Genomic DNA, 27453 nt, shown 5'->3' with positions numbered 1-27453 from the left:
AAAGTGCTGGGATTACAGGTGTGAACCACTGCACTGGCCTCTTGTCTCTTAATCTAAGAAATTTGAGGACTCTGAAATCTCAGAAAGATGTTTTCAAGTTAAGGAAATAAAAGCACCATAAACCAATATTAAATGACTTATAATAATTTAGAAATATAAAATTTAGTATTTGTGATGCAGAAGAATTTCCTTTTGAAACTCCAAGATGTGTGAGCATTATCAAAGCCATTTAGAACAGTTACCCAGCTGTGGGAAAGCACTTCCAGAACAGCCAAGAAAATTTCCCAGGAGAAATCCATTTGCAAAGGAAAGTCACACCCAACTTTGTAGACCTCACTCAAAATTATACAGTATGGCAAAAACAAACAAACAAATCTTTAAGCACAGTAGTTCCAAAACACACTGTTAAAGTTATGAAATAATTGTGGATCATTTCAAGTAAAAATTATTAAAGGAGCAATAATTAACCACAAGGGGGCATATATACTCCTTAGATTCCAGCAGAAAGACTAGTTTTAAGTAGTAACATGCACTTTGAAGTATTCTACATTTTCAGTCACTTAAAATTTCCTCTCTCCGATGGCTACAACTTTTTAATGTTTGAGGTTTATTTTATATCTAAGTAAAAAGATTCCAGAATACTCCTGCCCTGCAAAACAGTAGTGTTTCAGAAGCCTCTGGAAGTGCTGCTGTTACCTTTAGCAAAGAATTCAAGAGCTATTAGTTGTAATAATACAAATTTGAACAGATGAATAACAGGAAAATATGCTCTAAAACAGTAGCAAATTTTAGTACCACAAATGGAAGACATGGGAAGTTTATTTTTAAAAGGGGCACAAATGATCAGAATAGCAAAAATAAAAGAGTGGGCAAAATGGATTTTTTCTGTGTCTGTGCCATAACCCTGCATTCTTCCCCCATGACCAAATATTTGTAGCGCACAATAGCAACAGAAGACTTTCACTCCAAGGTCATGGCCTGTGGGGCTGGCCTGCCTCATCAGCCATGTTAAGAATATAGTTAGCCATATCATCTTCAGTAGGTGCATCTGATACCACCCAAGATTCATTTGCTCCAGTCATCTGTAGGCGACAAATAGGGCAATTCCTGTGTCGATCACTCCTATTAGAGAAGTCAAAACAAGAACAGTTTGCTTTTTCTTCTTTTTTAAAAACAGGATTTTATTTAAACTAATACATGCACATGGCTTTAAAAAAGGAAATAGCATAGAAGTATACAGTGAAAAATAAATCTCTCCCTCCTATCTCAATCTTCAATTCTCTTTCCCAGGGGCAACCACAGTTACCAGTTTCTTATATATTCCTCTAGAGATAGACTAAGCTTGATTAAGCTTTATGTGTACACACAAGCATGCACGTACACAGACATCACTGCTCCACTTGTCAATATATCTTATAGACTATTATGTATCAGCACCTGTTAGAGCTGTTTATTCTTTTTAACATACACTGTATCGCTATGCCATAATTTGTTTAACTAGTCTCTCACAGAAGGACATTTAGGTTTTTTTTTTTCCGTCTTTTGTTGCTACCAACAATGCAGCAATTCACATTCCCATACCTAAACAGGTAAAGTTTTCCTTTATAATAAAAATTCCTTCTGAGTCCTAAGAGGAAATTCCCTCCTACCAATGGAAGAGTTGGTCAAAGTGTGAAGTATAAATGTTTATTTGTGATTATTTAAATGGAAGCCATTACTCTAGGAATAACTTCTTGGCAGTGGCAGGGGAATATGACAAGAGGAAAGAATATTATTAATTATTTTTCTAAATAACATCTACATGACTTTCAACACTGTATGTACCTGTTGCTTGCTTAAAGGTCTGAAAAAATTCCTATGGCTCATAAGCAACAGGAAGACTTATATAAAAATGGAGCATACAAAGTTAAAATAAAAGACAAACTTTACATGCACAATAATTTTTCTGACAGGGAAAGAACTCATATATGATCACTTTAAGATTATGTTTTCAAAAAGGATTTTTTTCTTGTCAAACATTATTTTGGTAATTTAAAAAATACCATATTTGAGCCAGACACATATCATGCAGGAAAAAACGTTTTTCTATTCATTTCTCAGTGAAATCTGGGACCAAAGTAATTATTTATATCAACTGCTCTTTGGCTTTTACACAAAAATTTCGAACTCTGTTCCAAAAACTAAATGTGAAAGCTAGAGCTGGCATATATTATTTAGGTTGATTTCTGGTTCCTCAGAGATATTTTACAAGATAATTTTATGTGTGCTCTTCTGTGCACAAAACATCACAATTTAAAAATAGTCAACTTCTGCTTCCAACCAACAGAGGCTAGATTTATCTTCCCACCTAAAATTACTAAAACAATGGTTTCATATAATCTTTCAAATAAAGCACTGGCCATCAGACAACAAAGGACAGTGATCCCTGGGACATGGGGGTAAAAGAAGGTGAGACCTATACTTGCCCCAGCTTACAGCCTCGAGAGTTTCTAGCCCCTGATCAAGAAGGGGGAACCTTGATGGAACACGACAAACTTCCTGAGCTGAACACACAGAGCTGAGAATCTTGGGGGGCCAAACAGCTAGGGTTTACAGGGCAGGGTAATGGAAAGCTGCACAGAGGGAAAATTCCAGAGGTCCACGCAAGTGTCCCCGCCAGAATACTCAGCAGAGTGCTGAATACTCAGCAGAGTACTGAGCAGTGTGTGCATGTGAGGACACTACCTGAGGCTAAACAATCAATCAAAGGGCTTTGAGGGGATAGTCCCTTAAAGCTCACTGGGCCTGGGAAACTGCCTGTTTCACCAGCCAGATTGGAAAGCCTCATAACTCTTGGGGCATTAGTACAGTTCTCTAAAGGGTCTTGCTATTAGTGGGACATAATTAGTTCTAAACTAAATACTGCTCTGGTCCTGCCTAACAAATCACAAAAGCAAGATCCAAAAGAATCAAAAGTTAAGTGACTTGTTTCCAAGTCACTTAACTATATTCCAGAAATAAGCTCAAGAATATTCATAGGAATACAAAAATATCCAATACCTGAAAAGGTAAAATTCACAAAGTCTGGCATCCAGTTGAGAATTACCAGACACACAAAAAAGCAGCAGAAAAATATAACCTTTAATAAAGAGAAAAATCAATCACAACCACCCAGAACTAACACAGATACTAGAATTAGCAGGCAAAATGGAAAGTGATTATAGCTATATTCTATATAGTTAAAAAACTAGAGGAAACTCAAAGATACTAAGAAGAGACATGAAAGATAATAAAAACTCAAATCAAACTTCTAGAAATGAAAATTATCTGAGGTTAAAAAAATACACTGGATAGAATTAATGGCAAGTTAGACACTAAAGAAAAAAAAGACTGGTGAATATGAAAAGAGACAGCAATAGTAACTATCCAAGATGAAACCCAGAGAAAGACTCAAAAAAGAAAGGAAAAAAGTAGCATCAGTGAGCTGTGGGACTACTTCAAGGGGGCTAATATATGGTAATTGGAATCACAGGAGATGGGAGAGAAGATAGAAAAATATCTGAAAAAAAATGGCTGAAAAATTTCCAAATTTGATGACACTATAAATCTACAAATCCAAGAAGCTCAATAAACCCCAAGCACAAGAAACATGAAAAAACTACTCTAAGGCACATCATAATCAAAGTGCTCAAAACCAACGAGAAGAAAATAACCTTAAAAACAGAGGGAAAAAATGGCACATTACCTACAGAGGAAAAAAGGATGACAGAGTTCTCATTAAAAACAATGCAAGCAAGATGAGTGTGAAGCAACATTATTAACATACTGAAAGAAAAAATACTCTCAAGTCTAGAATTCTGAATCAGAAAAAAAGTCTTTGAAAAATGATATTCAGACATTCAAGAAGAGCCTATGGAATCTGCAAAAATACTACCAGAACTGATACATGATTTTAATAAAGGTGCAGGATACAAGGTTGATATACAAACATCTATTGTATTTCCATACACTAGTATCAATCATAAATTGAAATTTTAAATACCGTTTAAAATAGCATAAAAATATGAAATATTTGGGGATAGATGTCAAAGATATGCAACATTGAAAACTACAGAAATTGGTGAGAGAAATTAAGGCCTAAATAAATGGAGAAATATACGGTGTATGTGGATGGGAAGACTATTAGTAAGAAATTCACTCTCCCTAAATTGATATATTTATTCAATGTAATCTCATATGCTGCTAGTGAGGGTGTAAAATGGCACAAGACTGCTTGGGAAAATAGCTCGCAGCTTTTTAAAAAGTTAAACACACACCTACCATATGATCTAGCCATTCCACATCTAGGTATTCACCCAAGATAAAAACCAAAATACATCCATAAAATGACTTGTCCATGAATGTATCTAGTACCTTGATTTTGTAATAGCTAAAAATGGAAAACAATCTAATTTCCCTCAATAGGTGAATGGATAAACAAGCTATGGTATCCACATAACAGACATTACTCAGCAATAAAAAGGCATGAACTATTGATACATGCTACAACATGGATAAATACCAAGACAATTAGACGGAATGAAAGAAGCCAGACAAAAAAGCACATATGATTCCATTTATAAAAATTCATAATTTTTATGGGTGTGTATATATGTTGAAACATATTAAATTGTATATCAAACACATGTAGTTTATTGCATGTATTTTATAAATTCTCCTAAACGCTCAAGTCTTATTTTGTAAAATAATGAACTTGACTAGTTGATCTCTAAAGTTCCCTCAGGTCCAGTATTCAAGAATTTATTCCTTCTAAACACATATACAGAATAAAAGTAGAAATGAGGAGAAAAAAGGAGGAAAAAGGGAAATGTTTTAGACTTAAGTCAGGCACAAATTTTCATACAGCAAAAGAAAAGTGTCAAAACTAAGGTACACCCCCACATTTAATAAATGTTAGGTGTAAAAATAAAAATAGTTTTAACCAGCAGAAGACATGCCATAAAATTCAAAGTACTAAAGAATAAAATCTCTCTCATACTTAACCACAGTATTTTTGCACTTTTCAAAGTTTATTCGTGTACACTATCCCACTGACCTTGGCCTAGCCCATGAATGCAGTAGGTAACTTACCATTTATCAATACACTTCTGACAAAAGCTGTGAGCACAAGGCAGGATGAGGTCAGCCCGCCCGTCCATGCAGATACAACACTCCTCCTCATCGGTCAGCTGCTTCACCCTGCAATGTGAAAACTGAGCTGAAACAATTATATTCTCTGTCATTATGCTTTATACTTTGTTTTTGTTGCTTTAAAAAGCATTATTAAACATCTATATGCCCACAGTATAAAGCACAGTATGACTCATGTGCAAAATCAGACTAAAGTTAACATTATCTTTTAGGGATAGCAAATATATTAGGGAAAAAGTATTAAGAGGGGTACATTTCATAAAGAAAGACTAGATAAAAGATACATTTTGTGATAAAACAGGCAAAAGTGTAAATAGTCAAATCTTTCTGGAAATAACTTAGCCCATTTTAATCATAATGGACTTATATAAACAAATTTAACCGATATAGTTATTGCATTACTGAAAGACAGGGATACGGTCTGAGAAACTCATTGTTACGTGATTTCACTGCTGTGTAAATATCACAGTGTACTTATACAAACCTAGATGCTTTAGCCTACTACATACCTAGGCTATATGGCATAGCCTGTTGCTCCTAGGCTACAGTAACATACAGCATGTTACTGTATGGAACACTGTAGGCAACTGTAACACAATGGTAGGTACCTGTGTGTCTAAATATATCTGAACACAGAGAAGGTACTGTGTAAATATGGTATACAAGATTAAAAATGGTACACCTGTATAGGGCTCTTACCAAATGGAGCATGCAGGCCTGGAAGTTGCTCTAGGTGAGTCAGTGAGTAGTGGATGTGAAGGCCTAGGACAGGAGTGTCCAATCTTTTGGCTTCCCTGGGCCACATTGGAAGAATTGTCTTTCTTGGGCCACCTATAACATACACTAACACTAACAATATCTGATGAGCTAAAAAAAAAAATGCAAAAAAAAAATCTCATGTTTTAAGAAGGTTTATGATTTTGTGTTGGGCCACATTAAAGCAATCCTGGACTGCATGCAGCCCGTGGGCCGTGAGTTGAACAAGCTTGGCCTAGGACATTACTATACAGCACTTGCACAGTAGTGTACAGAGTTTATGAACACTGTACATTTAGGCTACACTAAATTTATAAAAATATATTTCTTTCTTCAATGATAAATTAATCTTAACTTACTATAGATTTTTTAACTTTATAAACTTTTTACTTTTTTAACTTTTGACTCTTTTTGTAATAACACTTACCTTAAAACACACATTGTACAGTTGTATTGAAATATTTTATAAGCTTTTTTCTATTTTTAAGTTTTATTTACTTTTTTACTTTCTAAACTTTTTTCTTAAAAACTAAAACATAAACACACACATTAGCCTAGGCCTAAACAGGGTCAGGATCATCACCATCACTGTCTTCCACCTCTACCTCTTGTCCCACTGGAAGGTCTTCAGGGCAGTAACATGCACGGAGCTGTCATCTCTTTTGATAACAATGCCTTCTTCTGGAATACCTGCTGAAGGGCCTGCCTGAGGCTGTTTTACAGCTACCTTTTTTTTAATAAGTAGAAGGAGTATACTCTCAAATAATGATTTAAAAGTATAGTATAATAAATGCATAAACCAGTAACATAATTATCGAATATTACTGTACATAATTGTAAGTGCTATACTTTTATACTATGAGCAGCACAGTAGGTTTGTTTACACCAGCATCACCACGAACATTTGAGTAATGCATTGCATTACAACATTAGGATGGCTATGATGTCCGTAGGCAACAGGAATTTTTTTAGCTCCATTATAATCTTATGGGACCACCATCACATATGCAGTCTGTCATTAACCAAAACATTGTTAGGTGATGCATGACTATATAATTTATTCACTATGTGTAACACAAATCTCCCTAACATACAGATCCTGCCATCAGGGCCTTACAATGCTGACATTGATAATGTGCATATAAGTGAAAGAATAGTTTGGTCTTAAGTATCAGGTGCTATGAGAGACATAAAGGGCATAAAAAGCAGTTTCTGTCCTCCAGGAGCTCTTTTATCTTCTTGGGAAGAAAAAAGATTTCAAACCTTTTGCTCCGGTCACAATTCAGAGAGCCCCTGAATGAGCCATATGCCTTTGCATATGGTATTTTCCTTTCCTGAAACTGCCCTTGTGAGTTTAGTAAGCTCCAACCTTGGTAACTCAGCTCAAAACATCATCATCTCTCAAAATCAACATTTGCCTCAATGAAAGGATTTAAATACTGCATATCGATTGGCTGGCCTTTCCATAAACTGTAAACTCTTTGAATACAGGATGTTTGTCTTAGATTCTCAATAAATACTTCTTGAAGTGATTTTAATTTCTTTTAACCTTTGTGCTTTTTTGTAATTTTTAAGGTTTTCTTCATCAGACATGTATTACTTTTGTAATCATATAAAAACAGAATGTTCAAAAGTACAGCCACTAGACTATAAACTTCTTAAGGATAGGAGCTATCACTACTATGTTTTCCATTCCCTGCTGTGTTTTTAGCACTGTATATAAGATACTGAGATAGTACTTAAAATTTTGATTTGAACATAAAAAAAATGTCAAATGTATATTTAATATAGTAAGTGCTAAGTAAAGAAGGAAGAGATGAATATATCTCAAACTTGTTGAAAAGATTAGAAAGAAAAATAATAGGATTTTAATAGAGGACATTCTAGATGCATAAACAAAGTTGTAGAGGTAAAAAGCAAAATCATGTGTGTTTATGTCTGTGTATATGCAACCAGGAAGCTGGCATGATGCTTCGGTATGGAAAACTGAGGGAAAAAATTGATGAAAGTGGAGATAATCTCATGCTTAAATGTCAAAATATTAAGTTTGAATGTGTTCTGACAAGCAACCTACAATCAGGTATAATCAAGGGGAAGTGAACTCCCACTGATATAGTACTTTAGGAAGATTAATTGGGAGTGCAGTATGAGGGACAGTCTAGAGACAGGAAAACTGGTTAGGACCTTATTTCAGTAATTCATCTGAGAGATAATTACGTCTAAGAAGCATTATAAAGGACAAATCTTTTATGTGGTAATAGATTAAGTGTTATGCTTTAGTAACAGGGAAAAGAGGGAAGCCACTGAATTGGAATGGGAAAACTGAATAGAAACCTAGATGGATATGGGTCTAATGTACCTGAGTTTCTCAGTAGCAGAGATATAACTGAATCCATACAGAGTGACAGAATATTCTGAAGGCTGGAGTTTAAAAGTGAGAAGCAGCAGACTACCAAGAAGAGCATTGTGAAGAGAGATAAAAGAATGGGAGACACAGAAATAGCCAGTGGAACCAGTACAAAGTTCTCTTAATTTTTTGCTACCTTCTTAGCAGCACAGTGACCAGAAGGAAGGAGAGTCTTGTGCTGTTTGTTCCTGTTAGATCACTTGTAGATTGGAGTATTTGGTTCTATGCCTCATACTCTGAAAGGCACACATACTGACAGAGAAAAGATCATCTGGGAAAGTCTCCAGTATGTAGACGAGACCCACATAAACAAAGGCCAAAGGAACTGGGGGTGTTTATCCTTGAGAACAGAAGGCTCAGTGAGAATCTGATGACTGTTTTCAAATATTTGAAAGGCTGGAAGAGAGAACAGATTTGTTTGGAAGAATTCCAGAGGGCACAGCCATTGAAAACAATAAATATAATATAGTAACAATAATAATGACAGTTAACTCTTATAGACAAATTATTATGTGCCAAGCACTGTTCTAAGCATCTCATGTCTTTTAATTCTCTCAGAAATCCTATAAAGCATACACTATAGTTATCAACCTCTGTTAGAAGATGAGGAAACTGAAGACACAGTTTGATTTGTCAAAATAATCACACAGTAGAGCCAGGATTTAAACACAGGCAATTTGCTGCGAGAGTCTGTGCTGTGCTGCCTTAAGAAAGATTTTGGATACTCTGAGGAAAATGAAGCAATAGGAAAAACTTCATAGTGATTACAGCCATCTGAGTATGAAAAGGCTTGGTTTTTTGAGGCAGTGAGTCTCACATAACTGCAAGTGTTACTTGTACTTGCAAGTCGGACTTGGCAAAATGTGGGTAAGCAGAGTCTTGCTATTCAAAGTGTTATCTGAGGATCAGCAGCATTGGCCCCACCTGGGAGCTTAACAGACTCTCAGGCTCCTCCTCAAAACCACTGAGTATTAAAGTTTGAGAAGCTCTGTGAGCAAGATCTTTATGCACCATAAAGTAATAATAATGCAGAGGTTAGCACAGCTGTATTGCCAGACAGGTCTGAATGTGAGTCTTGGCTAGGACAATTTCTAATCATGACACTTACTTAGCTAAATCTCAAATTCTTCGGCTGAAATGGGCTGATAATTGTACTCCCATATGGGGTTGTGAGAATTTAATGAGTTTATACTTGTACAACACTCATCACAATTCTACACCCTGTAAGTAATCAATAAATGAAAACCATCAAAGGAATTATGCATCAGATGTAAAGTTCAACTACATAAATATCCCTTAAGACCTCCTTCAATTTAGAAAGTCTCCTTCTATGAACTAGTGTATAAGGGTATTATTATAAACTGAAAAACACACAAAAACAAGAAGCACTCCTAACAAACTAACCAGGAACTGAATTTCCAGTTTTGAGGGCACATGAAAATGGATAACACCTTTACCTTCTTCATTAAGAAGATTGCAACAAGAAAAAACAATACTTCCTTTTCATGTGCTACCATATAGCTTGAATACACTGGCAAACACCATCCTCAGCTTTTAAAACAATTAAACAAAACCACCACCACCATTCTGAAGAGGGAGAGGAAAAGCAGAAAAATCAGATCCATCTTTGAAAGATTACAGAATACAGGAAAGACAAGCCTAAACACTGCCTACCATGTTCTAAAAGTCACTTGGCGTATCAGTAACACTTGTATAGACCAAACCTAGAAAACCAAGTAATTCTATTTATCAGGAAATAAAAAATGGAAAATACAGTTTAACTGTAACATAGTACTTGAAACCCAGTTGGTTAAGAATGAACCAGAAATTGCAACTGTAAATAGAGCAGTAAAAAAAAAAAAAAGAAATCACTGGCTGGGCGTGGTGGCTCATGCCTGTAATCTCAGCACTTTGGGAGGCCCAGGAGGGCAGGATCATGAGGTTGGGAGACTGAAATCATCCTGGTTAACACGGTGAAACCCCGTCTCTACTAAAAATACAAAAAATCAGCTGGGCATGGTGGCAGGCGCCTGTAGTCCCAGCTACTGGGGAGGCTGAGGCAGGAGAATGGCGTGAACCCGGGAGGTGGAGTTGGCAGTGAGCCAAGATCGCACCACTGCACTACTCCAGCCTGGGTGACAGAGCAAGACTCTGTCTCAACCAAAAAAAAAAAAAAAAAAAAGAAAAGAAATCACTGTTACATACATTCTTAACTTTAAGGTAAAGGACACGGTGAACATAGATTTCTGCTATCTACCCAGTATGACAGTAAGACAGGAGGTCAACATGTTTGGACCCACGTAAATCTTTTTCCAATGAGACATTTACAAATTTAAATTATGATCATGATTGTCAAATGTCAAGAGGTAGGAGCTTTCATGTGCCAAAAGCATAACAGAGAAGGAAAAGAAAGTTTAGATAGAACAATAATGTATTAGGCCTGGGTAAACAAGCATCATCAGAGAAAACTCTGGCTGGCTTCATTTCCTTCTGGTAACTCAGTATATGCATTCAGTTCGTTCCTGAATGGACTGCCAAGTCCTGAAGCCAATATTTAAAATTTTAATGCTTCAATTAGACATTTTTAAGAAAAACTTGGATAATTTTGCCAAATTCTTGGACCTAATTCCCTAAAAAGCTTTGACTGTTTAAGAACCTAAATACCTATTATAAGGAAGGTGTTAACTATCTCCTTTGTCAACAAATGCATGCATATAGAGTGGATTCCTAGAGACCAGTGTGACAGAAACAGTAACATTAAAGTGGCCCCACCGAGCCACTTTAATTTAGCACTGTAACAACATCCGAAGCACAAAATAACCCCAAAACTGATCTCAGATACAATACCAACTGAGAAAAAAAAAAAGATTTAAGATGCTACAATGAACACCAGCAAAAATATTAATAAGATTTTAGTTGTTTTCATATTAGAAAATAGGTGAAATACAGTACTTATGCATTATATACCTTCCCATCCAAAGACTAGCCTGACAAGATGTTACAGAGGATGAGTTTTCATCGGGTTCTTCAGAAGTGGAGCTCTGTGCCAACACTCCTGCTGCTTGATTTGTGATATCTTTATAAAGTTGAATAAACTGGTATAAATTCATGATCCGTGATGCCTCCACAATGCCACTGCTTTTGTTAATCTAAAAATACAAAGCACATGAAAAAAAGAAAAGTTGATAATTTCTCTGACCATTTTTTCCCAAAAAGCAGGAACAAATATTTAGTCAAACATCCTAGGAAATAGGAGTTTTCAGGATTTGCAAATTACATAAGAAAGCAAGAGTCTGAATAAATAATACCATGTCCCCTACATTTGTGGGGTTCAAAGTTCTTATACAAATTTATCTAATACTCAAAATAACCCTTTAAGATTAATTAGGCATTATCCTATTGATGGGTAAAGTGACTTTCTCAGAGTTAAGAAACAAATTTTAGAGATCAGTATTAACAATTCTTTCACTTTAATTTCTTAAAGAATTTCTTAACCAAAGGATTCATTTGAATCCAACAACCGCATGAGATTCTACAACTCAAACAAGTACTTTCTTAAATATCTTTAAGTTCTATTTTGTAGCAAAACTTCTAAACTAAAGCAAGAAAATTACTTTAAAATAAATCCTAACAAAAGGTGGTTGGACTTTTCCCAGGCCATTTTGAGCTTTATCAAAAAACTCATTTAATACGAAGTGAAACCAGTGGCCCAAAGGTTGTACCTTTACAGGTTGCACCTCTCCCCCATCCAGTTTACAATCGAATGTAGAAGATATTTGGGGCAAGTAGAGGGGACTGCTTTCATAAGCTTTGGGGAGCCATGGAGTGAGGCATAATGAAATGACCGAGGCCAGTAAGGTGAAGGTATAATGTTCTTGGATGAAGAACTTGTAATCAGAGAAAGACTAGAGATGTGAAAGACTTCCTTTCAGCACAAGACATAGGATGGAAGACTGGGGAAGAAGAAGTAAGCCATGAAATCTATTAAGTACATATAAGAGTAAGTGGAACAAGCAAAATCAGAAAATATTTAGAAAGAAATGAAGAATATAGGAGACAGACAAAGATACAGGGCCATAAAATTGTGACTTAAGTTAGATTCTGGAATGCATTGATGGAACTAGGGATATCAGAAAGTGAGGTATATTACATATTGAAAAATATTATTATACATATGAATATTTTGAATGAAAATAATAGTTGTAACACATTTATTAATTGCTTACTATTTGAAAAGGCAGTGAAAAAAATACTGAGACACAAGAATGAGTCATGGGGCCGGGCGTGGTGGCTCATGCTTGTAATCCCAGCATTTTGGGAGGCCAAGGTGGGCAGATCACAGGGTCAGGTGATCGAGACCATCCTGGCTAACACAGTGAAACCCCATCTCTACTAAAAGTACAAAAAATTAGCTGGGCATGATGGCACATGCCTGCAGTCCCAGCTACTTGGGAGGCTGAGGCAGGAGAATCACTTGAACCAGGAGGTGGAGGTTGCAGTGAGTCGAGATTGCGCCACTGCACTACAGCCTGGGTGACAGAGCAAGACTGGGTCTCAGAAAAAAAAAAGAATGAGTCATCATATACCATATTAAGAAATTTTAGAACCATCTTTAATAATCAGAAAGTTGATTAAATTTTGGGAAGGTAAAATCTATCTGGAGATGCAAATATAAACGGTTCTTTGAAATACGAGACTGTACATGAGTTACAGAAAAAACAGAATTAAAAAGTAACAGGAATTTAAGAGGCTTACAAAATAGATCTTCAGAGCTGAGGAAATTGGGGTAGTCCTTTGGAACTGCAGAGTACAGAAGAAATTATGGAATAATCCATATAAGGTTAGTATAGAAATAGCAAAGTGTATCACACTGTAACTATTCTCATCATAGGATTCCTGAAACAAGTATTTATTGAGTACCATTATGTGGATGTTATTGGTATTATGTGCACTACTCTAGGCACTAGCCACAGTGTGTATAAAACAAAATCCCTGCCCTCAAGCAAGTTACATGATAGGTAGGAGAGACAGGCAAATAAAATACAGATACAGATTAGGTTAGATGAAAATAAGTGTAATGGAGAAGATGAAACAGGGGAGAAGGAATGCTGAGGGGTTATAGGGAAGGCCTTACAGAGAAGCTGACATTTAAAAACTGAAAGGTGCAGAAATGAGTCATATAGATGTCTAGGGGGAAGATCATTCCAGGCTGAGACAACAGGAAATGCAAAGGCTGTTTAATAGACGTGTACCTGGCAAGGAGCACAAAGAGTCTCACAAGAAGCCCAGAATGTTTGGAACAGAGTGACAGAGGGACAGAGGAAGGAGTGGTAGATAGACGGTGAGGTGGGAGCAGAATATATAGGACTCTGCTGATCTCAGTAATAACTGTAGCTTTGATTCTAAGTGCATGAGAAGTCACTAGGGGGTTTTGAGCCAAGGAGTAATATGATCTAATTTACATTTCAAATTGTGATGTGGAATAGGCTGGTTGTTGTGCTTGGAATAGACCGCTTGTTGTGCTGAGAACAGACAGAAGCAGGGAGATCAGTTAGGAGGCTACTGGAATAATCCTGATGAGAGAGGATGGTCACTAGGAATAGGGTGGTAGTAGCATAGATGGTGAGAACTAGCCAGATTCTGAATACATTTTGATGTGACAGGATTCACTTACGGATTGATTGTGAGGTATGAGAGACAAAGAAAAGCCCAGAATGACTCTAAGAAGTTGGTCTAAGAAAAAAGAAGGATGAAATAATATAATTCATGTAGTTCTTAACAGTCACCTTAGTACCTAATTTTTAATTAATCTCTTATTTTTCTAATATTATTTCCATAAAATATTCCACTTAAACATATTAGATCATTTTTTATAGGGGATTAAATATTATTTAAGGATCATCATAGCAGATGGCAGAGAGTCAAGATAAAGACTGAATGTAAATACACAGGGTTAAAGTACAATTTTTTTAAAAGTTGTTTAACATTAAGAAATGTGAAACTCTCAGTCTCCTATCAGTTTTTCATGGTAGACTTGACCTCTTTCTAATATAAACACTGACCTCTCAGATTCTTTCAGAAAGAACCTAAGGAATGCAAATAAAAAAATTTCTTTAGAGTAGCTCTAAAATCAAGAAAAATCACACAAAAAAATTATCTAATTGCCTCTGCCTTTAGTACTTTTGTTTCTCTACTTAGAATCTTATTTTAAGGAAGATGTTTAAACTAATCACATACAGATGTTAAAGATATTGAGGTGAAAAGGAATTTGACTACTAATAAAATTAAACCTTAAGTCTGTGTTTGTCAAAGAAGAGCAACAAAAAACTAAGGGATGAAAAGCTTGACATATTCGTATTCCCTTAGCTTTCTACAATTTATATTGGCCTCTTCAATGTGAGCTGAGTACTTTATGAAATACAAACACACAGTAAGTGTAATTTAGATAATATACTGCATCAATAAACAAGCTTCAACCTATCCCAGTCATTTAAAAAGAGAGTATTATTTCAACAGATTTTGTTCACTTAATATATACTGAGTTCCTACTATGTGCAAAGCACTGCATTACAGATATAAGAGATACAATAATGAATCTAGACATAGTTCCTGCCCTCAGGAGCTTACTCTCTAAAGGGGAGCTAAGAACCTAAAAAACTTTTTTCGTATTGTAGAATTATACAGTATAAATAATGTGCTGTTGGAATCTGGAAGAGACAAGAGAACTCCTATTCAGGAAGACAATGGATGAGACGGTATTTGAGGTGGGCCTTTAAAGAGACATCAGGTTTAGATATGCAGAAATAAAAGGTGTGGCAGACACTGTTGGCTGATTATCCAAATACTGTTCCTTCTTTTCCTTGCCAGCAGAACCTGATTTTGTTTTCGTGTCCACCATTCCCTGAAATGACTCAGGAGTCAATCCTGGTTAGTCTAATCTAAACCAATCAGGCTAATTATATTCCCTCTGTCAGTGTAGGTGTATGAAAGGGATATGACCCAATACTGACCAGTGAGTTCAGAAGCAACATCTGCTGGGTCTTTAATTTAACCAATCCTGCAGTTAGTCTATGGAGCTAGGATTTCTCGATAAGTGAGAAAATAAGTATTGTTTTTGTTTAAACTGGTTTAACAGGAATTTTCCGTGACTTCCTAATGGAAGGAATGGACATCCTAGTTGAGAAAACACAATAAGCAGAAGCAATGAACTGGAAAAGAAAAGTAACAATGATCCAGTCTTAAGTTAGTTAAGCCTGATAAGAATGCAGAGCAAAAGAAGGTAATTGTGACTAATGCAGAAAAGATAGTTTAGAGTCATATCGTAGGAGTTGGGACTATTTGGTGGGCAAGAAGGAATTACTGAGGAATTTTAAGCAAGGTGAAATCCGGTGAAAGTTGTGCTTTAGAAAGGTTAATCTCACAGGAGCATAAATCAGAATTTGGAGAAGAGTCTGGAAGTATAGAGATTCATACAAAATCTGTGGTAATCTTCATCAGAAGAGAGAGATGAGTCTGCTTGAGAGCATGAAATCTGTCTTATTTATCATATATTCCTAGTGCCTCTCACACCTGCTCAAATGTTTATTTGAATAAACTGGAAGCGAAACATAGTATGGGTAAAACTGACAATCTACTGAGGAAATAACGCATATTATTTGGGTAACCTCCAGGGTCCGTGACTCAAAGGAAAAATCTCCTAACCCAAGGAGTCTTTATGGGTTGGTCAGGAATGAACTTCAGAGCACTCATGAATGCCCAATTTATGGTTTATATGCATATGGATGATTTTGTTCTTTGTTTTAGAGACAGGATGGGGACAGGAGGTGGCCTAATAAAATTCATGCCTTCGTTTAATCAAAAGTTTGTGGCCCCAAAAAGGTTAAGAACTTTCTATCTGAATCCACTCAGTGGTGGTTGAGGCTTTCTAATACTCAATGACAGCTGGCAAAAAATCTATCCCATAATTAAAAATTACTAAAAAACAAAAAAGCCCTTTATCTTTTTTCTTTTTAATGAATGAATGTATTCTCAAAAGAAAAGATCTTGAGATAACATTAATTTTTAAGGTATCATCCTAGAGCTAAATAGGATGTCACCTTAGCACTCCACAGCCAGCTAAAAATCCAAAAACAGAAATAGATTAGTATGATGTAATGGTTACAGATATTGAGGCAAAAAAGAATTTGATTATAAAAACCCCTGCTGTATAGCAATTAGACAACTCTAAGATTCAAACAGCTAGCTAGAAGGCAATAACAGTATCAAAACTATGTTTTACAAAACCACCGAGTTATTAAAATTTATATGCATTATATTATCTTACACTATTAAATATGGTTCTAGCCACCAAAATAGCTTAAGCTCAGAGGCAGAAGTCTCCATCAGTCTCACCTTGGTACAGACCACCCGTACAACCACTTTCCAAAAAGCAGAGGAATCAGACCCAGGTTGTACCTCAAAGAGAAGATGTTTTTCCTGGCCAGAAGCCACTTTAGCAGTTCTGAAAAGACACAAGAACATGTTAATTTTATGAAAAATCATATATTAATAAAATAATACAGCCATGAAACTAGATTCAAGAAACACTTTCAGAGAAGGAAATACAAAGAAACACAAAAAGACAAATAATAATAATTATAATAACTGGATTCTTAAAACAGGGATAGAGAATATTTTGAATATAAACATGCAACTTAATTTCTAAGGTTTTTAAAGTCAACAGCTTGGTGAGATGATATTTATAAATCTCTCTTTGTCACATCTATATCTCAATGGTCTTTAAATTTCTAACAAAGACATTTAGGAAAAACAAGTCTGAGAAATCAGGGAATTAAATAAAAAGTTGGTGAGGGCAGTGGCTCAAGTCTATAATCCCAGCACTTTGGGAGGCCAAGGCAGACGGATCACGAGGTCAGGAGTTCGAGTCCAGCCTGACCAACACGGTGAAACCCCATCTCTACTAAAAATACAAAAAGTAGCTTGGTGCACACCTGTAACCCCAGCTACTCAGGAGGCTGAGGCAGGAGAATTGCTTGAACCCAGGAGGTGGAGGTTGTAGTGAGCCAAGAACACGCCATTGCACTCCAGCCTGGGTGACAGAGACTCCGTCTCAAAAGAAAAAAAAAGGTTAGCTAGTGTCATTTATCAAAATTTTTTGACTGTTGCCTTGGATGTATATAAAGCATGAAAAATATCTTGCTCTTGGATCAGTCCTTGTTTAAACAATGATATTAACAAACCTCTTGAAAATTTTTGTTCAGATAATTTGGGGCTGGATCAAGTAAAACAAATGACTTGAGACACTTTTTATGTAGCTCTACCATCCTCCCCTAATTTAGAGAGCTACAGGATTTTAACATAAAAATATATCACTTTGAGAAGATAATTCAATATCATGCTATCAACATTAATTTAAATTAGTTCAAAGACATGCTTAAGTATTGCAGTTTCCTTTTATCATTACTAACAACTCTCTCTGAGCACCACTGGGGATATCACACTCAACTAACAGCTAAATAAAATGAGGCCACTGAAAGTTAAGCAACTAGGCTTAGGAAACAAAGTCTTCGGTGAAAATAATTCAGCTGTGCCAGTTTCCAGCTCTGTTTTCTAGCTGCCAAGCTTCGTCCTGTATAGGTTTAATTCTACAGTTCTCGGAGATCATTGCATGTCTGAAATGCCAACTCTGACTCACGGGAATTGGTTTTAAGAATCAAATCCAGTCAGAAATGTCCTGTGCTAAATAATTAAAAGGAAGACATCTGTATCACACGTTAAGCTTAGTTTGTGGATGGTTTTATAGGGTACATTTTATCTAATACCTGTATCTTTAGGCAAAAGGGCAAAATTTTATATAATAGACTGGGTTTATGAATATAAATTTCAAGACTCTAAAGGAATGGTAAATGTCATTGATTACTGCTCATAAGAGTTGAAAACATAAACATAAAAAAGCATTCCACTCTTATATTACTAAATTCAGAATCCTATTTTTAAAATTCTTTAAGAATATGGTCCCAGAAGTAATGCTTCGCACACTACCCTTTGGATAATTTTAAAAAATAAGTAAAATGCTAGAGTTTTTAAGACCAACTATATTTTTATCATAAAAAATAATACATAAATACACACAGTAAAATGTAAAATCTCCCTCTCTGCCCTCTTTTCCCACCATCTCCCAACCAAGAGACAAGCACTGGGAATAGTTTAGTTTGTTTTCCACACACACACACACACACACACCCTATATCTATATACAGGTTTTTGTTTTGTTTAGTTTTGTTTTAATGAATGAAATCCAGTCTTCTTAAAAGAAACCATCTTCTAAGATAACTTTTAAGACAGTCTTTATTCTTCCCAATAAAGACAGTAGGTCTTCACATAAAGACAGTATATCAAGCTTATCTAATGTGTTCCAGATTGCCAGGTATGTCTCTTATCACCTAACACCATGGTTATAATGCCTAGGGAGTGGGTTCATATATCTTACCTTAAACTATTATTAGTGACTACAGTATTGTAAGTTTATATATTAAGGGGTCCTGACCTGCTAGTCAATTTCATTCAGCCTTTTTAGGGTTTAAGAAGAGGTAATGTGGGATAACAGGAAAACTGAGATTCAGAGAGGTGGACATGCCATTAATACCTGGGTAATCGACTTAGCCCTCAAAGGTCCAATCCTTAGTAGAGTGCCTGCATATACTATGTGCTCAGTGAATGTTAGCTAAGTTGAAGAGACTAAACAGAGAACCTTTAAGATCTCATTTAAGAGGTGACTCCATAGGTTCTAATTATACTCCCAGGGGTTAGAAGAGATATATAAATAAAGGTAGATGTGGATGTTGCCAGAGGCAGATTTAAAAGAAAGACATGACATCTGACCAATTGTCACCAAGGGAGAAAACAAACAGCAAAAAAGTCATATTTTAAAAGCACAGTGGTCTGGGGGCATTCAGAGACAAAGAGCCCTATATATTTTTATAGCTCCTACATAGATCAATACCAAAATTGATAAATAAATTAACAAGTAAAAGACTAAGTTGTATTAGGTGTGCTCTTTAAGAAGGCAGAGAATTTTATATTTCATTTTAGAAATTTAGTCAGTGTTAAGTAGAAATTTAAAGATGTTAGCTAATTAGAAAATATTAATAAATGAAATATATTATTTCTCAGTGATGAAAATAAGCTATTACTACATATGTATTCCTCTGACAAAATAATGACTCATTAAAAAAAACAGTATATATGTATGTATGTGTGTACATACACACACACACACGAATGAATTGCTTCATGTACAGAAACCTTCTGTGTTACCTTTGACTATCCTAGGAGTCTTTCTCCCAAGTGGCTAATTCTCATATTCCATTGTTATGCACCCCTTTAGTGCTTTCAAACAAGTGTCTATTGGTATAAAATTGAGATGCTGGGTTGTACTACTGTATCCTAGAATTGCTTCAATATGCCTGTGCTGTGTTCCAGGTTCCATTTTAAGTTCTTTCCATCTCTTCTGTCCCCATTATATACTTTTAAAAAGCTACATAGAAAGTCAACTTATAATAAATACTCAATAATATTTGTTAATGCTAACTGAAAACATTAAGTCTTACCAATCAATACCTCTGGTTATATCTTACACAGCCATGACATATGGGGCATACATACAACAAAGGGAAAAACAAAAAGAGCAAGCCTTACACATCATTAAGCTCAGCTACTCTCCCAAGAAATTCTTCATAAGTTAAGGAGCCACTTTCTCGAACCAATGTAACATGTTTTGCTACTTTTTCTGGTAACTTGTTAATAACCAACTGTGTCTGATCCGAAATTTGCTGTCCCATGATGAAATGATGTCTTTCAAAATCCAGAAAGAGTGTTGCTTCACATAGTTTCTGTCAAATATACAGAAAAGTTACTTTTACATATAATACAAAAATGGCAACATACTCATTTTTCAAAAAAATAAAGAAAAACTAGGAATACCTTTAAGTGAGAGTTGAGTAGACCTACATGAGTCTAAGGTAGAATTTAAATGACTCTGTTTTCAGATTCACATAGCCAAATGAGAAAACAGGATTCACTTATATATTATTGGGAGGGTGATGAACCTCTAATTCTTATAATTTTATCACATCAAAAACCACTAAAGCACGTGTGCACGTGCACACACACACCACACACATATTCAAGTAATTGTATTTAAGAGGAAGTTTGTCTATCTTCTATAATTTTCCTAAGAACATTTCCTGACTGCTTATCACATGTCAGGCTCCAAACTGTTTTCCATATATTGTGTCAATTACTTCTTATGACAATCCTAAGAGACAGACAATATTATACCCCTACCTATTTCCCATAGACAGGGAAACTGAGCTAGGTGACTATCTAAAGTTACACAGTTGTAAGTGGTGAAAGTGAACTTTGAATTTGGTTTTCAGATTCTAGTACTTACATTCTTATCCACTATGACATACTGACTTACAATATACTTACATCAGCTAAATAATTCTGCTGTTGAATTACTTTATTTATAGACATGTACCTTAGTTTTAATTTTTAAAAATATATAAACAGACTTGTGGCTTGAAAAACCTAAGAAAATTAAAATGTTAGATATTTTAACCACCTCACATTTTCTGCTTGGAAAAAGATAGCTCTTTTGTTCATTAAGTCTTTTAGGTACCCCCAAAATATATATCTAATTATCAATTTTTTACATGCCCCCAAAATCAGATGCCCCCCCAAGAAATTCTATTTTATTTATCCATCAAAGACTATCATTTTATTTCATCCAAATTAATACTCACATCACATAAAGCAGGTGAAACAGTAATACTCTTATGGAAAAAGTTTTTGTAGGAAGATTGCTTTATCATTAATCAAAAAATAGTTATAAATGTAAAATATAAAATATATAACTTTATGAAGTTATTAACCCAAAAATATGTAAAATTTTCTTTAGGTATTAAAATTTAATGTACTATATTTGAAGTTTATTCCTTTAGTTACCTAAAATAGGAAAAGGACAATTGTAATTTAAAAAAAAAAAACAACAATTACAATTTTGAATCTGAGCCTACCTGGTAATAGTAAATATCACATTATAGAGATAAATGAAAGGAAGCTGTTGAGGAAGATCCAGGCCAAAAAAAACCCAAAAAAAATCCCCGAAGTCAAATTATATGTAAATATTGCCAAGTGGATTTACAGCAACTGTATCCAAGAAGAAACAATTAAATATCTTAGCTTAGAAGAGGTCTCTAGGGCACTCAACATCAGTGATTGCTAAATTTCAAAGACTAGTAAAATCTCAAAGCACCATGGTGTTGGATACTTCTTTTAATTCTAAGTAAGCACAGTTTCCAAAAATAAACAAAAATTCCCCGAAACTTAACAAAATCTTAAAAAGAACTTATAACCTGAAAAGTAGGATATAATATTAGAAAAAAAATCTTTCCCAAGAAGGGCAGTAACTTCACAATGAGGTATACCATGTATTTACCAGGTATACTATACATTGTCCTTATTTTTCTTGACTGAATCCAAGCTTGTGAAAAACCATCAGGAGTCAAGGGTTGCAGACGGGTATCAGGGAGCCACTGTGCTACAGGACTTTTTAAAAATTAAACTCAACAAGTAGCACATGCCTAATGCTTATGTTCTGGAGCTACAACAGTGAACAAAAGAAACACTTTGGAGCATCCAATACAGTGGAGAAGAGACAGTAACCATACAAATAAATGTGTAATTACAAAATGAGAAGTGCTAGGTGAACAAGTACAGGTGCTATGAAAGCCCATAAAAGAGGGACTTGACCTAGTTTTGTATCAGGGAAGAAGTGCCTGGGCGAACAACATTTTACTTGAGGTCAAAACGGTCAGTCAGGGATTAAAAAAGAGGTTAGGGACATGGCAAAAGGAGGACACTCCAGGCAGAGGTTATGAAAAGTGCCTGAGAGAGGAAGCAGCATGGTGACTTTGAGGTAATTTTTAAAAAGGTCACAATGACTAAAGCAGAGAGGCAAAGGGAGAGGGAAACTGGCACCAAGAGTTGGGCTGTTTAACATTTTTGTTGATGACCTGAAGACTGTATGCCTGCCCAATCTGCAGATGACGAAAACTGGAATAAATGAATAATATCCAGTGAATAATAGGATCAAGACTAAAACAGATACTTACATGCTTAAATGAATTATATTTAATATGACTAAAAGTTAAATCCTGAAGAGTCAACTGCACAAAAACATGTATGTAAGATGTGCTCAAAAACAGTTAAAATATAAAAGGTCTGGGTTTTTGTTTTTGTGTTTTTTAAAGAAATGGAGTCTCTCTATGTTGCCCAGTCTGGTAACAAACTCCTGGGCTCAAGCAATCCTCCCGCCTTGGCCTCCCAGAGCACTGGGATTACAGGCATGAGCTGCCGCACCTGGCCAAGTCTGGGGTTTTTAATCAAAATAAGTCAACAGTATAACAGGGGCAACAAGTATGCTAAAATAATCCTAAACTCTTGCTAGAAATAGATGTGTTGAGCAAGCAGCCTACTAGTCCATTATGCTCTGCAATGGTCAGGCCACACTGAAAAGTCTGTATTCAGCTCTAAACAGTTGGCTTTAAAGGATACTAATAAATTAGAACATATTCATGGGCCTAGAAAAAAAAAAAGAGGTTTATTCTAGACAGTCATAGTTTGGTAACAATGAAGCAACATAAGTTTGTTTAAATATTTGAGGAGCTGTCATGTGGAAAAACAAGATTCATTTACAGAGAACAGGATGGCCAATAAGTATAAATTAGTAAGTATAAATTAGAAAGGCAGATTTCAGTTGATTATAAGCATGTCCCAGCATCCAGAAGTGGAAATGGCTGCTACATGTGAGCCCCTCTCATGGGAAGTATGGAAGTGTTTAGGTAAAGATTAGAAGTACATCTAATAAGTGTTATAGGGATTTTTACCTGGGTGGGAAGTGGAGTAGGTGACCTCTAACCTAACATTTTATTCCCAAAATGAAACTTAACCTTCCTCTAACATTCCTGTACCAATTCAATGAAAATGTAATCAAGATTCTAATCAAAAAATTAGCCGGGCGTGGTGGCGGGTGCCTGTAGTCCCAGCTACTTAGGAGGCTGAGGCAGGAGAATGGCGTGAACCCGGGAGGAGGAGCTTGCAGTGATCCGACATTGCGCCACTGCACTCCAGCCTGGGCAACAGAGCAAGACTCCGTCTCACAAAAAAAAAGATTCTAATCAACCAGGTTGAAACTTTAAATAATATCTACATTACTTAACAAAGAAAAAACTGAACTTTTGAAATATATAGTCTCAATATTTAATATAAATACCTATGATAATTTAACCAACGTGGTATAGGGGAGATAGAATTTCTCTCCCTCTGCTCTCTTAAGGTCTCAGCTGGGCCCAAGAATTAAACTAACCTAAGATAGATTAGCAGGAGAAAAACATACAAATTTTATTTAGTAATTTTTATACATACATAGGAGCCCTCAAGAAAAATAAGGACTAAAAAAACTAATTAAGGCCAAAAGCTTACATAGTAGATTGGACGAAGGAGAAGTAAACTGTGAAAACATGACAAGACATAAGGGTTTGGGTTGGGGCAGTTAATCGCAGAAAAGTGACTAGGAAGATAAGGGTTACTTTAAGAAGGCTTGTTCGAACAGATTTCTCTCAGCTTTGATTGCCCACCTCTAGTAATGATAATGTCTTCCTCCTGGCATAGGGAGGACATCTTTCACATGGCTGTTTTATCTCCAGCCTTCCAGAAGAATAAGGAGGGTCAGAGGGCCCTTCTTACATCTGTTGCTTTTCAATGTGCCTTTAACTCAAAATAATCCTCATGCCAAAGTGGCGTATTTTGCTACCCTACATTACCCACCAAAACCATATTTGAAAAGAAGAGTTAGTTGCTTATGTATTGAGTTATTAATAGAAAATGATCCTCTTTGTTTCAGCATTGTTTTCATCTGCTGCCCTAACTCTGAGTAAGGTTTATAATTTGAGGCAGCATATTAACTTGTTATCTTGTCACCGTACTTGGTATCTGGGAAACTTCATCACTAACTCCTTGGATTAAAATGCAACACTATCTAGAGACTGAGAGAGCCTGCAAAAGTGGTTCTCAACCTGGTTCAAGAAAGAGGGCCTGAAATTTAGTTTATTTTGAAAACCATAAAATATTGATAAATATTAACATCTATCACTATATGGGTGTGAAAATAAGATATGACTCTGTGATCTACATACAATATAAAACCACAACACAGAGTGCATGTTCACAAAGACAATCTGTTGAAGCCATCCTCTAGTCAGTCACCCACCACAGCTTTTCACTGTCCCTCTTTGGTGACTGCACATATTTCTATCATACTACGACATTCATTAAGTCACTTGGCCATTTCCCTCTAGTGAGCTTCTTGAGGAGAGCAGCCATGGTCTCTCTTCTGGCAGATACACAAGCACTCAATAGATGTTTACTGAATAAATGCAGTAAATACCATTGGCAGTTTTTGTTTTTTTATTATACACTTAGCATTCTTTTGACTTTTGTTAATTTGGTCAGCCATCTATTAGTACTAGGTTGGCAGAAGCGGAAGTTAAAAATACATATGAAAGAAAATGTAAAACCGTGAAAATTTATCATTAAATTAATGCTTATGTAAACTGAGAAACATTCACTATTTGATATTAACAAAATACCTCCCCCTAGATCATGCAACAGTGGTATTACATCGGAACATAATTTGCAGACCACTGGCATAGAATTCGACAAAAGACAAATTTCTGGTTAAGGTTTCTCAAAGAACTAGCAGCTCTCATATTATTGTGCCACCTATAACACAGTCATTTTTTGCAAGATAAAAACATGCTTTCAAAAAGCATTTGAAGGATTTTCTAAATAAAGAACTGTTATTTTGAAATGCACAAGATCAAGGATTCCAAAAATGCCACATTCTCTCGTGGGTGGTACATACAGAGAATCACTTATTTTTCTAACAAATGAATTGTGGTAGTTCAAATATTCTTTATAAAAATATAAAAATTACATCATGGGTAATTGGCCAAGCAAAAACGAAAAAACTGCTCAAAAACTCCTAAAAATTTAAACCATAATTCATTCATAAATTAACTAAAGCAAAATGGAAAAGGCTGAAAATGCACCAAAATGACTAAATGACAAGTACTGTACTGTAGTATTTTAAAAACCTCTCTGAAACCAGTTCTCCATCAAATTTTGTATCAACCTCATTTAAAAAGATTTAATTGAAATAAACATCAATGATTTTCATTGTCAAGTCAACTTTAACATCAGTAATAAATACCAAGTACTGGGTCCCTAAGGATACTATTTACTTTATTACTCATTGTTTACTCGAACTGCAGATCTGTAAACAGGTATCAACTTTTTTTTCAAGACAAGTTAACATAGATACATAATGAAATAATTAGACCAGAGTCACTATAGAGTCTGGTATGCCTGTTCCAGGATCAAAGATCTTGATCAGAAAAAGATATATATATATATATATATATATATATATATATGAGAGAGAGGGAGAAACTACAAAAGGATAGAGTGCTGTACTAGGAGATTAAGAATATGGATTTCTAACAGTACCAGTGTGTTTACTAAATGCATTTCATATTGGAAAAAGCACGCTAGAGTTGTAAGAATTCTCTCTGGACCTTCCTTGCCAGTTTGGGAAGGGAAGGGGAAGGAAAGTGTGTTTGTATTTAGACGGGAACCAAGAAGGATCAGGCTACACACATCAAATATGAAGTTCATTTACACCAAATGACAAATATTAATTTTTGAAACATACAGTCGTATTCTTGAGAAAAAGTTTTAGAAACTGAAGTCAGGCAATGTGAAAGAAAAGGAGAAAAATCCATACTACTTTTGAGCTCTGAATTCAGAAAGCATCACTTCTCAGATGGGTGACTTCGACATAAAGGTGACTAATTTAGGATCGTCGGCCGGTGGCAGCTCATGTCTCCAGACAAAATTCTGGATGGATAGAGGTTATTTTATATCAAGAAGAACGGGGTGGAAGGGAGTGAAAACGAATAAATTCGTGCTGAAGATGTAAGAATTATAAACAACTGGAAGTGTTCCAGCAGCTTTACATATATGCCAGAGGCAAGAACTGAATTATCTGGCACCGCTAAATTGAGCAGTGTCAGAATACAGAAGGGTACACTACCTTTAATAAGGGGCATAGGGAACGATTTCAATAACAATCGTAAATCCACATTTTGTAACCCGAGACAAATAACTGAAGGAATAATTTCAAAAGCGAACACAGAAGCCTTATGGTCCTGCTGTGTAATCACTACCTTATTATTAGCAAGAAAACGTTCTTTTCTTAGCCGGGTCTCAAGGTAGCAGCAAGTTTGACGAGGAAAGATCTCTGGGAGGGGTAGCAGCCTAAGTCAGTTCAGAAGTGTGGGGCTGGCTAAGTAGATCGACGTGGCTATTTCTGAGCTATCGTCCCAGGCAAAAGGTTTCTTATTTGGAGTATCCAGCTCGGCGGGGACCGAGCCTGCGGGCCACCCTAGCGCTGGCTCTTGCTACGCCGCCTCAGCCCCTCCTCAAGCACACCTGGACATTTAACCAACAGCTAAGTCCGGTGGCCGAATGACTGAGCCGGCGGCAATATTCAAACAACCTTTCTGGGATAGAGGAGAAAAAACTCTTTTCGGGTCCCTCAGAACCACCCGCAGCGGGACAACCACCGCCACCCCGGGCAACCGGAACCCGCCGGGCAGAAGACGGGCGCCACAGAAGGGCCTCCCCAGCCTGCCCCACGCCCCAATCCGAGGCCCGGGGAGGGCGGCGGGGCCGGGCCTATCTCCCCGGGGAAGTCTGGTTCGGCAGCGGAGGGCCAGCTGGAGTTTCTCTTCCCAGCCCCAGGGTCCTGGAGCAGCTAGCAAGGGAAACACGAAAGGACAGCGCCGCGGAGCTCACCCCAGGTTCAAGGCATCGCGCACCCTGCGGCAGCGGCGGCGCCGCCTCGGCCCGCAGCTCAGACCTGCCGGTGGCGGCGACTCAGCCCGGGACTCGGTCGCACCTCTGTGACGCAAAGCCCCGCCCCCAGCGCGTTGCCT

At 36.3% G+C, this 27453-nt stretch overlaps 1 protein-coding gene across 3 annotated transcripts; it reads right to left on the bottom strand.

The window, feature by feature from the left end:
- Positions 1 to 801: 801 nt before the first annotated feature.
- Positions 802 to 27453, bottom strand: LOC105488772 (ring finger protein 141). 3 transcript variants are annotated; one of them, XM_071075106.1, is made up of 7 exons: positions 27314 to 27453; positions 20030 to 20223; positions 16724 to 16832; positions 11300 to 11481; positions 5869 to 6036; positions 5110 to 5217; positions 802 to 1122 (listed from the first exon to the last, which is right to left on the bottom strand). In XM_071075106.1, the coding sequence occupies exons 2-7, from the start codon at positions 20170 to 20172 to the stop codon at positions 972 to 974; spliced, it is 861 nt and encodes a 286-aa protein (XP_070931207.1). In that variant the 5' UTR covers positions 20173 to 20223; positions 27314 to 27453; the 3' UTR covers positions 802 to 971. The 3 variants fall into 3 exon arrangements, with proteins under 3 accessions (XP_070931207.1, XP_011751488.1, XP_070931208.1); XM_011753186.2 differs by lacking the exon at positions 5869 to 6036 and having other exon boundaries at positions 27314 to 27452; XM_071075107.1 differs by lacking the exon at positions 802 to 1122 and having other exon boundaries at positions 5109 to 5236.

Source organism: Macaca nemestrina, chromosome 12 (assembly GCF_043159975.1).
Source record: "Macaca nemestrina isolate mMacNem1 chromosome 12, mMacNem.hap1, whole genome shotgun sequence".
Taxonomy (NCBI): Eukaryota; Metazoa; Chordata; class Mammalia; order Primates; family Cercopithecidae; genus Macaca; species Macaca nemestrina.
This window is presented reverse-complemented; position numbering and strand designations above follow the sequence as displayed.